The sequence below is a fragment of the Vanellus vanellus genome (genome assembly GCF_965231255.1).
Source record: "Vanellus vanellus genome assembly, chromosome: Z".
NCBI classification, from domain to species: Eukaryota; Metazoa; Chordata; class Aves; order Charadriiformes; family Charadriidae; genus Vanellus; species Vanellus vanellus.
This window is the reverse complement of record NC_138908.1, coordinates 57,146,714-57,160,750: the sequence shown is the minus strand read 5'-3', so window position 1 is coordinate 57,160,750 and position 14,037 is coordinate 57,146,714. Positions and strand designations below refer to the sequence as shown.

Below are 14,037 nucleotides of genomic sequence, written 5' to 3'. Positions count from 1 at the left end.
GTGAAGCTTTAGAAAGGATCACCATTCTCTTGAATCCAGGTATGGCCTCCTGAAATTACATGCAAGGAAAGTCATGTCTGCCTTGCCTTGATAGTGCCCAAGTGCATCCAAAAGCTTTCCAGCCATGATTGGTCATCCTGCATCTCATGGAGAAAGTCCCATAAATCTGAACAATCCCCTGGGCTCAGAACCTCCAGTCAACCATGGACAAAGTGGCAGCAAAGAAAAACACTGCCAGAAAGCTATCCAATCTTTCTTCTTTGGAAAAACAAAGTGCGGGAACACAGGCACCACTGCATTCGTGGCATCCTCTTGGCATAGTTGCTACAGGATTAAGACCACCACTCCTTCTTTACTGTATATTATTCAGGGATGGAGCAGAGGGAGATGGGTGCGACACTAAGGACCACAGTTTCACTTGGAACTCACTTGCATGAACCAGGCTTTCAGGATGACAAACATATTAATGGTGCCTGTGCAAGGCAGTCTACAGGACAGCATGTTGCTTCCTGTAGGTGCCTGCAGTTGAGGTAGCAGCAATTTGAGGAAGAGCTTCTTTTCAAAAAGCTCCAAATCAGGCCTAGAGTGGAATTGTTCAGCCCCAGAAGCCAGATAATACCTACTTCAAAGTAAATCCCTGAACCATGGAGAGACAAGAATCCTCAGCACCAACTGAAATGGGTATAATCTCATTCACTCTTACTGTACTGTGTTACTGTTAATGTAGATTTAGCGCTGACATACTTCAGAGTTTCCACTGAAATTCCCATAAAACTCAAAACTAAAGCCTTTACTAAATCAGTTGTCAAGGTACTTATGTTTCTTTGCTTTGCCTGCTGTAGGACGCCTCAAATGCCAGACAAAAATAAAGATTATCAATTATGGGAAATAAACAAATTAACAAAGATCCCAGGGTCTTGTCCTAGAAAGATAGACTCACACTGTTAACAGCATAAAACCAACTGCTACTCTTTTTAAAAGGTCAAGGATGTTATTTTCAGTTACACTAGAAGCATTCATTTCATACCTATCATAAAGATTCATCAGTGTCCTAGGCTTGCCACAGGCTGCTGGCTATCACAAAAGGCTTGGGTTGCTTTGGGTTTTCTCCTAAATACTCCTCTTCCATCCTCTTCTCCTCCTGAAATTCTATCTTTAGAAAGAGAACACCTGTGGAATCCATACCTCAATTCCAGTGACTTTACACTGGCAGAGTTAGCAGCACCACTTCAGAGAAAAGAAGGTCTTGTAAAAAAATCTGAGATCAGAACCAGAACATGGTGTTTCCCCTTCTCATCATCCAAATCCTCAATAGCGGCTTTGTGCACTTACATACTGGATGGCACCACAGATCCATGACAAAGTTGTTTTTTTTTTCCTTTCCTTGTTATACTATTAACAAGAGATTCATTCAGTACAGAAAATATTCCAGCAGTTGTCATTTTGCCCTCCACATTACTTGAGGAAAGGAAGGGGCAGAGACTGGTTTTAGTATCACATGGATTTTTTGCATGTCTCAGTTTTGATTCTGACAAGAACAAACAGTAACCTTCAGTTATCATCCTCTCCCAGAAGTGAAGCTTTTCTTGAGGAAAACACATGATTTGATGATAATGAGCTCCACGACATTTTCAGAGTACTGCACAAGGGCTGGCATGTTTCTTGGGAACTTGAAAGACACTGATAGTGTACACTTACTGTTTTAAACACATGGGTATCTACAGAAACCTTCCCCGCGTCTCTTTCACCTCCCATTGAGTTCATTTGAGATAATATAAGAGAAACACTGAACCATTTGGCCAAATAAGCAAGTTTATGCTCCTCAGTAATGTTCATTATTCTTCTTCCCTTTCTTTTGCCCTCGGCAAAAAATATGTTGTTTAAAACTTTAATGGGTCTAGCAAAAACAATTAGATCCTTCTAGTGTTAATCACAGAATGGTTGAGGTTGGAAGGAAACTCTGGACATCATCTGGTCCAATGCCCCTGCTCCAGCAGGGCCACCTAGAGCTGGTTGCCCAGGAACACGTGCAGATGGCTTTTGAGTATCTCCAGTGTGGGAGACTCCATCACCTCTCTGGGCAACCTGTGCCAGGGCTCAGTCACCCTCACGGTAAAAAAGTGTTTTCTGATGTTCAGCTGGAGCCTCCTGTGTTTCAGTCTATGCTCATTGCCTCTGGTCCTGTCACTGGGAACCACCATGGAAAAATACCCACAGAAAGATCAGATTTTTACCATAATTAGGCACACAAGCAAAAAAATATTCTGGCTCTTTCCAGCCCTGCACTAGCTAAGAATTTTGATGTTAAGACTTTTCATCTGGTTTCCTAAGGAAATGGATGTTGATCTCTCACACTATCTGTTCTTTCCTCTTCCCTTTTGAGTCTGTCAGCCATTTTCAACCACATTTATAGCCAGGTTCACAGCTTCAAAGATAAGCAAAATATCAAAGTTTTAAGTTTGAGTCCTTCAAACTTTAAAAAAAATATCCATGGCAAAATAGAGAGCCCCAAATTAATGATTCATTGGGACAAATGACACGGTTCTTAGATATATATATTTTTTTTTTGACAGTAACTAACACTGCTGGTCCACCATAAATTCTTGGCTGGTGTTGTAAATGGAATTACTGCAGCATGAGCACAGGCAATTCACACAAATCCATAGGAAACCAGGCTTTGTTAGTTCTGCAGCCCGCAGGACAGACTCTCTTTTTGTTGCAGCATTCGCTTACCAGTACAGAAATAAACTGTACTTGCCCTAATTTAAGACACTTCTGTCACAGTATAGCAGCATCCATCTATGAGTTGAAACTACACTAGTTTCCACAGTGTTACGATGGTGCAAAAAGTGTGCGTAAACAAAGCTATAGTTGAACACATGTGAAAACAGCATCTCTCTGTCACAAAACAATCAGCCTTAAACCAAAACACGTTTGAATTTAGAAGTAGTCTGCCCACTCTAGGAACTTGTACTGATTGGGCAGGTAAAATGGTGTTGATCCGTTTCTCAGAGGATATGTAATAAATGAAGAAATAACAGCTTTTTGAGCTGCTTATTAGGAGGGAAGGAGGCAGAGAGTAAGAAGAAAATGAAAAGTTGTCTCCTTGCCTCTTTCATGCTAATTAATGCATTCAGAAGCTGCACTGAAAGGAATTTAAACTCGTGATAGTCATAAGAGAACAGATCAAAGAAGAAAAAAACAGACCAAGTCAAGGAAAAGAAAGCTGTACATGCCTTTCAGTTAACAGACAGAATACAGGTCTGAAGGAGGTAAGATTTGTATTTTTTTATTCTACCCAAAATTTTCTGTGTTGCTTCAAAATTATGTTTCAGAAGGGGCCTGACTGTCTCTAAGCAAACTCTGAAAATGTTTTGTTTCCTTGGCTAGAATTCTTTTCAGTAAAGTCATTGGGTTTTATACTTTACCTGTGTAAGGTGGTTCAATTAGCTGGATACTACCAAGTAGGATCTGTTGTTGTGCTGTTTAAATGACAGAAACATGATTACTTGTGGATTTCTCCTTCTCTATATTTGGCCAATTAGATTTTTAACTGTTCAGACTGCTTTTAGCTGGGTAATGATTCCCTTAAGATTGGAAATTAAGATTATAATACAAATTCCCTGTGCATTTATGTATAGATTGTCAGCAGACATAAATTAGTATAACCATCTGAAAATCGACAGATCTCTGAGAGTCTACACTGATTGAAAACCTGGTCCTTGAGCGTTTTCAGGGAATAACAGAAATAAAGAAACAAATACTTGTAAGGACAACATTGATTTTTCTTCTTCTGAATAGTTTTTCTTGTCCAGGTAAATGGCCTTTCCTTCTATATTCCTGAGCGATTTTACTTCAGAAGTCTGCCATCTTTATTACCTAAAGGGACCATGTCAAATTCTTTGCTGTTGGACTCCGGTGCAAATACCTTGGTGTCAGTGGAGCTCTTTAAATGTAGACTATAGTTATGGGTTTGAGTTTTGCCTTAAATTTGAGCAGTTGCATATGTATATGGATCTACTCGATTCTGAAGATATCAGATTGTTCTGCCTCCCTAAAATGCTCCTGTTGAAACAAAAAAGTTGATAACATTATGCTTTAAACTTAACAAATTATTTATGGCACTAAGGCACTGTATTTCTACCCTGTAGATCTGAGCAGGACCAAGCTCTCAAAATGCCCAGAAACTACCACCATCCAGATGGCAACTTTTTCAGAGGGAAAGGACACAGCTATCTTGCAGCAGAAGAGTAAGCATAAAGCAAAACCTATGTTAGTGTATAAGCTGTTTTCACACTGAAAGAAACGTACAAAATAGTATCAGAAAAAGTCACTGTTGTATATAGGTGGAGTGCATTTTAGATATCCTGTAGTTGTCTCTAATGTTTGTCATTGCAGAATCATAAAAAGCCCTCAATGGTTAAGAAAAATCAGGATTGCAGAGTTCAAGAGTCTAGAGTTTGATCATATGATCACAAGTCATTAACCTTTATAATAAAATTGCCAGGCTTATTGAGGCTTATTTAGAATTTTCTTTTGAGGCTGTTGCCAGGTGATCTTTACAGTAAGTTTTATCTCCAGATCCACAAACCTCTCTTTAGAACCTCAAAGGGACACTGTCCCACCCTAAAGAATAATGTAAGTGAAAAGCCCAGAGAAATGGTAAAATACCATCAAAAAGCAGATGAAGACATTAATGCCACACAAATGTGACTCTCAGTAAATTGTTTCTGGGTGAGACTCCACTTAAGCAGAACTAATTCAAGCTAATACTTTGTTAGTTTTGGCTTACAATAAAATATGTTGGGTTTTGGATTACTAGAGACACTGTCCCACTGGTGATGTGTTATTACTTTAGACAAATATTTTCAATGTGCACGGGATATCTGTATGTGGAATGCGCTTCTGGTACTGGTTTATTGTCCCCTAGACTTGGTGACTTGTCCCCTCCACACACATACTGCAAGATATTTGTTTCTCCGTGTTCATCCCTGGGCACAGAGAGCAAAGAAAGGGGGAGGCTCTTCTCATAGTCCTTCCAAAGCAGTTCAGTCACCCAAAAGAAAAAGCTGGCTAGTCAAGTCTCAGCACTTGAAACTGGGCACACTCACCTCTAACTGCCATGAATTCCAGTGGCTGCAATCGTAAGCAGTTTTTCTACATACGCGAGGGAAAAATGACTCTCTCCTTCTAGTACCAGAAGGAGCATTCAAGACATAAGCACAGATTCCTAACAGCACAGCTGCAACTTTAACTGGAATTGCAAGAAATTGCATACACACCTTTCATACCAGCCTCTGAATAGGTACGGAAGGAGTTAGAAGGCAAACAGTTAAAAAGCAGTTAAAATCACCAACTCCAGAAATGACATACATTCTGTGAGGGATGCAGGCTAATGGAAGGCTAAAACTACAGAGTACACGAAAAGCAGAAAGCAGTCTCAAAAGGTAGAAAAGGTAGCAGTTGCTTTGAGAAGTGGTCTCTCCACGTTTTAACTGTGTTGGGGCCAGTAACAAAACCAGCGGAGCCATCTCGTAACTTGGAAGATCAGCTGCAACACGGCTGCAACAGGAAACAAGTGAATGCCATGAGCTGTAGGCTTGGGTTAAACAGATCTCCAGCCAACATAAGGTCTTCAAGGGGCAGGAGCAACTTGCAAGATTTAGATACTCATGAAAAAGAAAAGCCCCCAAGGGGCTTCATGCTTCAAACAGCACACAGGCAGTTCAGACAAAAAGACAGCCTGTTCTGCTGCATGAATCTGCTCACGTCTTCTTTCAGGCTTCTTGGGTTGCAAGGAAACACTCCTTCATGGGACTGTAAGTCAGTGGAAATGATAACAAATAGATATAAAAGGTCTCTGATAAGTCACATAGCCCACTCTTCAGTCTGAGTGGAAAAGCCTGGTGGCAATTACATCAGGGCAACTGGATAGAAGATATAAGTATGTTAGAATGCATTTATCCTGACTCATGGTAATTTTTTTTTCCTGTCCTCTTTTCCCTTTCAGTGTTTTGCAGACTCTTCTGTTCCTCAACACGCCAAGAACAAAAAAATGGGGAGTGAATTCTGTATGTCTTAATAGGGAGGATATTAGCACAGGAGGAAGGGGTTTTTGACTAAGAAATTTGCAATTACTTTCAGCTGCAGTTACCGTCAGCTTGTTTTCTCACTAGTAGAACTGTGCTACTTCTCCCAAGCCCATGGGAAGAGTGGGAAGGATGTCTTATAGCACAGTTTGCAAAACCTTTGTTCCCTAATATGACCCAAGGACATCAATACTGTGCCTAATATGTCACGGAATAAGAACTAAAGAATTATAGAGCTCTTTATGAATAATTCAAAGTTTCTTACTCGGGTTTTGAGGTTGTGTAGTGTATTATGTATCCAAAAAATCCTCCTGTCACCAGCAGTTGTTGCAACATGATGTGATTAGGATACTTTCTCAACACTTGCTGCCTAGAGAAATCTAACAAATAAACATGAGCTGTGTCTCTGCAAGGTGTGGCATTTAATTAATTTCACATTCTCTTCCAACATCACAATGCTGTTTGATGGATTTACAGGCGGGGATTTTTTTTAGAAGCAGTAGTCACTGGTAGATTATTATCTTAGAAGCAATATATTCCTCATTTTTAAAATGCTTGGGAGGGAACTTGGCAGGGAATTTAGCTAACTGCTTAATCTACAGAGACTGAAGTTATTGATACTTTGTCTATTTTCTGAGGTAAATTCTGCTCCATGCCTTCCTCTCATGAAAGGATACCATTACAAACTTTCGTTCTAATCGTTCTTGCTCCCAGAAGAATACATTCAGTTCTGGTGTTAATTATTTTGTTTCTCTTTCCCGACAGAGCCCTGGGTATTGGACTCTTCATTTTGGTGCTGGCGATTTTACTTATCTTTGGCTGCTGGTATTACACAAGACGTAGTGGCTATAAAAGTCTGCGGGTAAGCATGACAGCTCACTTTCTAGCATGCTATTATTTTGACAACACATACTCATTAGTTGCATTACATTAATGCAGAGAACATTGAGTCTGTAATAGCGCATCGTTACCTCAGGCGATATATACATTGACATACACATAGGTGAAAACACATGATATGAAACACAACTTGCAATTCAGGCAAAGGAGTAAGAGGAAGCAGAAGCCCAGGGAGATGAAGCCAGTTGACCAACTTGGCATAATACATCAGTGGAAAAACTTATCTCTAGGAAGCATTATATTTAATATTTACACAAAACCAAGATGTGTTCTGTGTATTTTAATTTAAATAAAAATAATGTATTTACTACTCATAAGACTTACCCCTAAATAAGGACAGATATTATTAGAGTAAATCTAGGAAGCAGAGAAAAATAACTGTTAGAAGTAACTAAGTAAATATTAAGTTCATGTATGGGTGATGCATGATTTATTTGTATAAAAGTTGACTTGCCATTTTTAGATTTACAAAGAAGCAGGGCAGGTTAAAGTTTGTTTTCTAAATACTGCTTCTAAAAAATTCTACTTTGTGTCTCTTAAAAATATTTTTTAAAGGAATAATTCTTCTCATAACATCTGTTGTTAGAAGTCTCAAAGTTTTATCTTTGAAGTTCTGCTTTCTCTCCTATGAAAGGGAGGCCACTTTTAATCCTTTAAAGTGAAAGCATTATCCAGTTATATGTTTTACAGTAAATATCTTTTAGTTATCCTAGTATTTCAAAAAAGATGTGACCATTTGGAATTTAAAAATATACCTCTCATCTAAGTCAGCAAAAACATTTCTTTGTTGTTTCTGACAACTTTGTCCTGTTACCTTTCCAGTGATCTATCCAATACACATATCAACTCTCAGAATACATAAAACCTGAAATTTCATAGTGAAATGTTGCAAAAATGAAGGTAATACTCAGAAAAACCTTCAAAAAGAAAACCAGGATTCTTTCATGTCTGCTTTCTACATCTTGGCAAAAAGCACAATCTCTTTCTTAGTTACTTCTCATCATAGATTGCTGCTTTCTGGTTTTGAAAAATCAATTTTTTGTTAGGCTTTTTGGCAAGGGGAGAACTGGTACAGAATGTATACAAAAGAAATGGTGGAAAAATGGAAAAGAAAGAGGTTGGACACTAGAGAAAGAAAGAGGTGGGATAAAAAGGAGGAAGCATTCAGGTACGTGAGAAGGTGGCAGTTCCTGCAGCAGTCCTCGACCTAAAAAATGTGATCCTCTTTTTTCTGGCAATGTAACTGGATAAAACAGGAGAGAGAGTATGTCTCAGCAGAAACAGCAAAAAGTGATAGGTAGATTTTCTCTCTTACTTGATGGCGTTGTGTCTGGCTCTAATCCCAGATTCTAAGACATACTGTAAAAGTTCTGTCAAATATTAAATGACACATAATTTGTTCCAACTTCACATTCTCTTCTCCCTTTCATCTTCCCCATATTTCTTCATGATCTATCACAGAGCAAAGGCTCTAGAGTGAGCACAATATGAACCGTGGTAGGTTAGGGAACAATACTGGACTGCAAAATGGCTCTGCAGGAGTACAGAAACTTTAAATCTGTGGTAAGTTGCAACTCAAAGTTTCATTTATGTACCACATAGCAGGACATGGTGAGACAATCTTCGTAAACTGTCACTTGTTGATGAGTTTGTTCTTGGGGTGTGCTCTCTAGATTGGGTGTTCAGTGCCTCTACATTAACTTAAAAAGTAGTGTTTTGCACAAATTTTACTGTGAAAAGGGTTTTTTTTAAGTCTACTATTAAGGATTCCTCTTTTAAGAAATTCTCTTCTTTCACATACCTTCATTCTTAAGTTGTATGATTGTTATGCAATCTACTAGAATGATGTAACAGCTGAATGCTGATGTATACTGCATAAACAAAACATGTCCTTAATAGATGTTCGGCCATTCTGACAAACAACAAATGGACCATGTCTGGTACATTATTGCTTGACAAGGATTGTCAGGGAATGTTACAAAACTTCAAGGTTTTAGCTACTCTAATCATTATGGAAAGATGAATATTCAAACCTGAATTTTAAAAAAAGTTAAAATAACTTATATGTCAATTTATGGGTGTGTTTAAATAGTTTTAGAACAGGGAAATGGCTTTTAGAGCAAATTTTAAATACGCTGCCCAACCTGTTAACATTGGAAATAAGACAATGTACCTGCATCAAGATTCTTTTAAAATACCAGTCTTTATAACACTGAAAATTCTCTTTGGATGAATGATACAAACAGAATTAATTTAATCTGATGCAAAACCAAAAAACATATTAGCAAAAACTAACCTTAAAAAAAAAAAGACATAATGAATGAGCTCAGCTCTGTAGTACCATATCTGATATGAAGGCAAATAGCTCACTGCATCTTTAATATAATTTTTTGTTCCTCAATTGTTTTTTCAATTTTTCACACCCATTTTCCTTACCATAGGTACCTGATGCTCCACCAGCTTATGACAAAATTGCTGCAGATCAGTCACCACCACCTTATTCACCATGATGACATGGAATCTTAAACTCTTAACATACCAATTCAATTTCTTCATGCTCCTTCTTAATTTCCTGCACATGCTTAACTTTCTTAAAGCTAAAATCTTAAAAAAAAAAAAAAAAAAAATCACATGCTTTCATTAGCAGTTGCTGAAAATTATTCCCGCTTAGTTTACAGAACTGGTTCTTGAAATGCCTCAATAAATCTGAATGTGCTTTTAATTTTTTAATTTCTTGTGATCCTGTGCTCAGATGAATACACTATACTCAAGTCTGGGCATCTTGCGTCCTTCATAGATCTACCAATAGTAAGTACATACCATTGAATATCAACCAGAGTAGAGAGTGTTGGCACCTTTGTTTTCATCTTCCCCACTTACTATCCCTTTCTTTAAAAAGGAAATAAATAAACTATTCCCTAGAATGTACTGTACAAGATTCTGTCCTAAAATGGACAAAATCATTTGACTACATGTCCTGTTGCAAAGACTAAACACTTTCCCTACCAGCAGTTCTACCACCAGTTTTAAAATTAACCTGCAAAAGGCAACTATGTTTTATAACAGGCTTTTACCTCACATTACTTGTTTATGTACCTGTAATGAAATAATTCCTCATAAAACATGATCCAGGCAACATAGGAATTTCTGCTTAAAGTCCATATTATTTCATACTGGTCAATGGATATAATGACAATCACTTTTAGTTTCCTTCTGGCAGTCTTGTGAGAAAGCAAAAGAACCTGGTAGATATAGGGCTTTATGTGTCATCTGTTTGTAACATGATGACACAATATGAGAAAATGTGTGAAGCTCATGTTCCTTGAAGAATATAGAAGACAGCAGACTCCAAGATGTTAATTTTTCCATGTTGACAGGACACTAGCAGTAACAGAAAACAAAGAATTGTGATATGCATAAATCAGGCTATATACATTTGGCAGTTATTGTCTACTTAGCCTTTTTTGTTACTACTTACTTGCCAGATTATTACTTAAGATTACATGCAGATCAACAAATTTATACACAAGGCCTCATACCTCACAGCAGGAGGCAGCTAAAGCTGTACAACATTCATTAAAATGAAAAGTAGTTAAAGAAGAAAACTATTATCACAAACCAATTATTAACTGCTATGAGTAAAGAATCCAGTTATTTGTCACTAAATATGCATATATAAACACCTTAAAACAAAAAAAAAGCTTTAAATACATGGCAGGTTTACTTGCCTACCATGAGCTCCATACATGGTGACAAATAATAAGACATAGGTTTTTAAAAATGTTTCTTTTGTAATAAAAACTTTTATATAGATTAGTAAAATTAAATGCTTGTTAGAAGGTAATAAATATCCGTAATTGCTGTGAAAGTTTATAATCAATACATCTATTTTTATAAATTTAGTTGACATTTCTATTTAGAAATTTAGAGAGGTACTTTAACCTAAAAAGATGTCCTACATGTGCCATTTCCGATGTACAGCTTTAAGGAAAAAAATCTGTGGACTTCTTTAGCGACAGGAAGAAGAATACACAGGAAAATATACAAAATGCCAGGTTGTAGCTAGTAAATGCCAGAGATGTAGAACACAATGGCTAACTAAATGTTTTGCAGAACTGGTACACTAAAGCTTGAGGCTAACGAACTTTAGCGACTCTGTACTCTGAAACTCTCTACCCTGGAGCAACATGCTTTCAAAAGTCTGTGTTACTACTGTTGAATGGAACTCACATACACATTCATGGCTGAGAAAAAAGGTAATTTCTATAAAGATTAATTACTATAAAGAGTGAAGTGATTAGAGTTCAAAAAGCTTTACTTGATCCCACACATTTTTCAGTAGTATCAGCATTAAATAGGTTACTAGCAATTTCAAAAGCTCACAAGGAAGATAACATTGACTAAGTAGAAAGATGAATTTATTTCCAGACCTACATAAGGCCAAATTGTTGGAACTGCTCAGCAGCCAGAACTGGAACTACTGAACTTTGACAGTCATTTATAGATACTTAAAGGATAGATAAGCCCTCTTGGAAACCTATCCTTAGTTTTTAGAAAGTTCTCCCATTTTTTCTTCCTGTGAAAGCAGTATTCTTTCTTTATAGATCCAGTTAGACGGAGGTCTCAGATTTTAATTAGTGCATGAAAATAAGAGCAAGAAATAGAGGTTCATAGAGTACTATATTATATAGGTGGAAGCTCCATCACTCATGCTAAACACCCTCACAAATGCAATTTTTCAAATCTGGTTCTATACCCAGTGAGGGTACACTGGAGAGGCTGGCTGCTAATCCATTAAAAACCAGCAATACAGGACAGGTCAGAACTTCAAAGCAAGAGACCTCTTAATTGCCAGTATCGCCTGCTGCAAGACTGGCTATGTTATATCCTTTCTGTATTACACTCAGTCACACTGCTGATGAAGAGAGGTGGCTGGTCATAGCTGGAGAACGAAGCTCTACTTGCTACTGGTCTGCATTAATCTGTTTCCATCAGAGAATTAGACAAACTGTTATTAAAGCTTATCTGTACAAGAGGACCTCAGCAACATCTCTATAGCTATGCATGCAACCCCTTTGCAGATGCAATGAACAACTTGAAAACCAGCCTTTCATTAATACAGGGTGTTTTGATCAGATTGGTAAATTATAATGGCAGTAGCAGTTGCATTGTCTGTGTTCATGGAATCACGGAATCACGGAGTTTCAGAGTTGGAAGGGACCCCCAGAGATCATCTAGTCCAACTAGATGATGTGTTTGGATTCTTGGTATGATCCTGCTGGATCATTTACTTCTGAGTGAGGTTACAGGCCTCCACGTAGCCTTAAAAGATTCCAGAATATTAGTCAGCCATCCCAGCCATTGCACAAAGGTAAAATGCAGCAGGTCCTGACAAGTGCAATCTTCCTGGCATACTGAACCACACACTCCCTGGCCCAAGAGCCACAATATATATACTGCATACGTCAGAGAGCTATGATAAAGGAAAGCACCACGGACTTTCCGCAGGAAGCACTTGGTTTCTTAGAGTGTCCCCAGGCCAGTATAACAGGACTGGCATATGCAGCTGGTTGCCAGGATAATCCAGTGACATTCACCTCAGCGATCTCGGTTGGCTTAACACCAGCTGCAGCTGGGGATGCAGACAGATTAGCTCGGCCTCAAGAACTGCGTTAGTATTAACCATAATGCTTGTAATTTTTCAGTTAAATAAAATATTGCCAGCATATTTTGATTCATGTTTGGGTCTAATATTGGTAAAATATCCATTACCTTGTTGGTGTATATCCATGTATTTATGTGACATAAGACTACATTTTCTTGCCTTTAAAAGCAAACTTATTTTCACTTCTTATGTAAAGAAAAAGGTTAATGAGTTCCTCTGCGCTTCGGAGAAGTGGCATTTGTTCATTTGTAGTTTTCTGTTGACTGCATATTAAACTGTGCCACAAAACTGAAAGACTGTTGTGTGTTCACACCATTTCATTAAAATTATTTTGCTGAAATTAGAGCTGAATTAAAGATGAATTATTTTGCTGAATTAGAGCTGAAAAGTGCTTGCAAGTTTCCTGTGTTGTCTTTTGGTCATACATCTGCACTGCGCTTTAATATAGTAATAAAAGTAAACTATAAGTCTAAAGTTAAAAAAGCTATGTACAGCTACTACCTACACATCCCATACCTGCTGACAGCTAAAAAACAGCCCCTGTGTGCTTTTTGGAATTGATCCTTCATATTCTTCTGCATCCTTACACAATCCTCCAATTTTCACTGTACTTCCTTTCCCCAGAAAGTCCTTGGCTCAAAGGCAGCTTGGTTTCTAATAAACAGAAAGAACTATTACTTCCCTTGCTGCAAAAACTAGCTCTTCAAGATGTTTCATCCACACAGGTTCTACTCTTGGGCTAATGCAAAAGACCACGGTTTTTTTTTTTTTTTGAGGTAGCAATGTTCCTAAATGCCTTGTGCTTATGGGAATATGAAAAACAGACCCTCGTCCACCTGATCCTCATCCAGCCAGAACCATCTCTCAAATTCACTCATCAAAAGAGAACCAGAGACTACTGGGCCCTATTTTACCAGGAAAAAAAGGAGAGAAAGTAGGATCCACTGTAACAACACTATTGACACCTAAGCTACAAGCCGCAGTTATTGTCTTCTCTAGTTCTCCCAGAAAACTCTTGCCATGTGATAGTGGTAAACTCCATTCTTGCTGGACTCATATGGGCCAAAACCTGAACAATGCTTGACCAGCAGGTGTGCCTTCACGTTTCCAAACCATTTTAATATAGCCCCAAATACCTGTTTGGACCACATGCTTTATTTGCTTCTTCCCGGAGAGGTACACCACACAAGTTGAGTACAAATCAGTAAAAGACAGAGTGATGGCCTAATATAAATACTTCAGTCTTTCAATACTAATTTTGTAAGGCCTTCTCAACTCTACTAGGTTCCATTTCTGGATGGGAGAAACAGACTGCTGCACGTTCACTACGCTCTCTGCTTACACAGAAAAGCAGCCTTCCTTCTTCCAATCCTTTTTTTAATT

General features: G+C 38.0%; 1 protein-coding gene across 1 annotated transcript; it reads left to right on the top strand.

The window, feature by feature from the left end:
- Positions 1–4,176: 4,176 nt before the first annotated feature.
- MLANA (melan-A) lies at positions 4,177–9,499 on the top strand (the record flags this gene model as incomplete). The annotated part of the gene is given in 6 exon segments (XM_082497681.1): positions 4,177–4,250; positions 6,855–6,951; positions 8,451–8,477; positions 8,481–8,492; positions 8,496–8,552; positions 9,431–9,499. Coding segments are annotated over 6 exon segments (336 nt in total).
- Between the last annotated feature and the right edge of the window lie 4,538 nt (positions 9,500–14,037).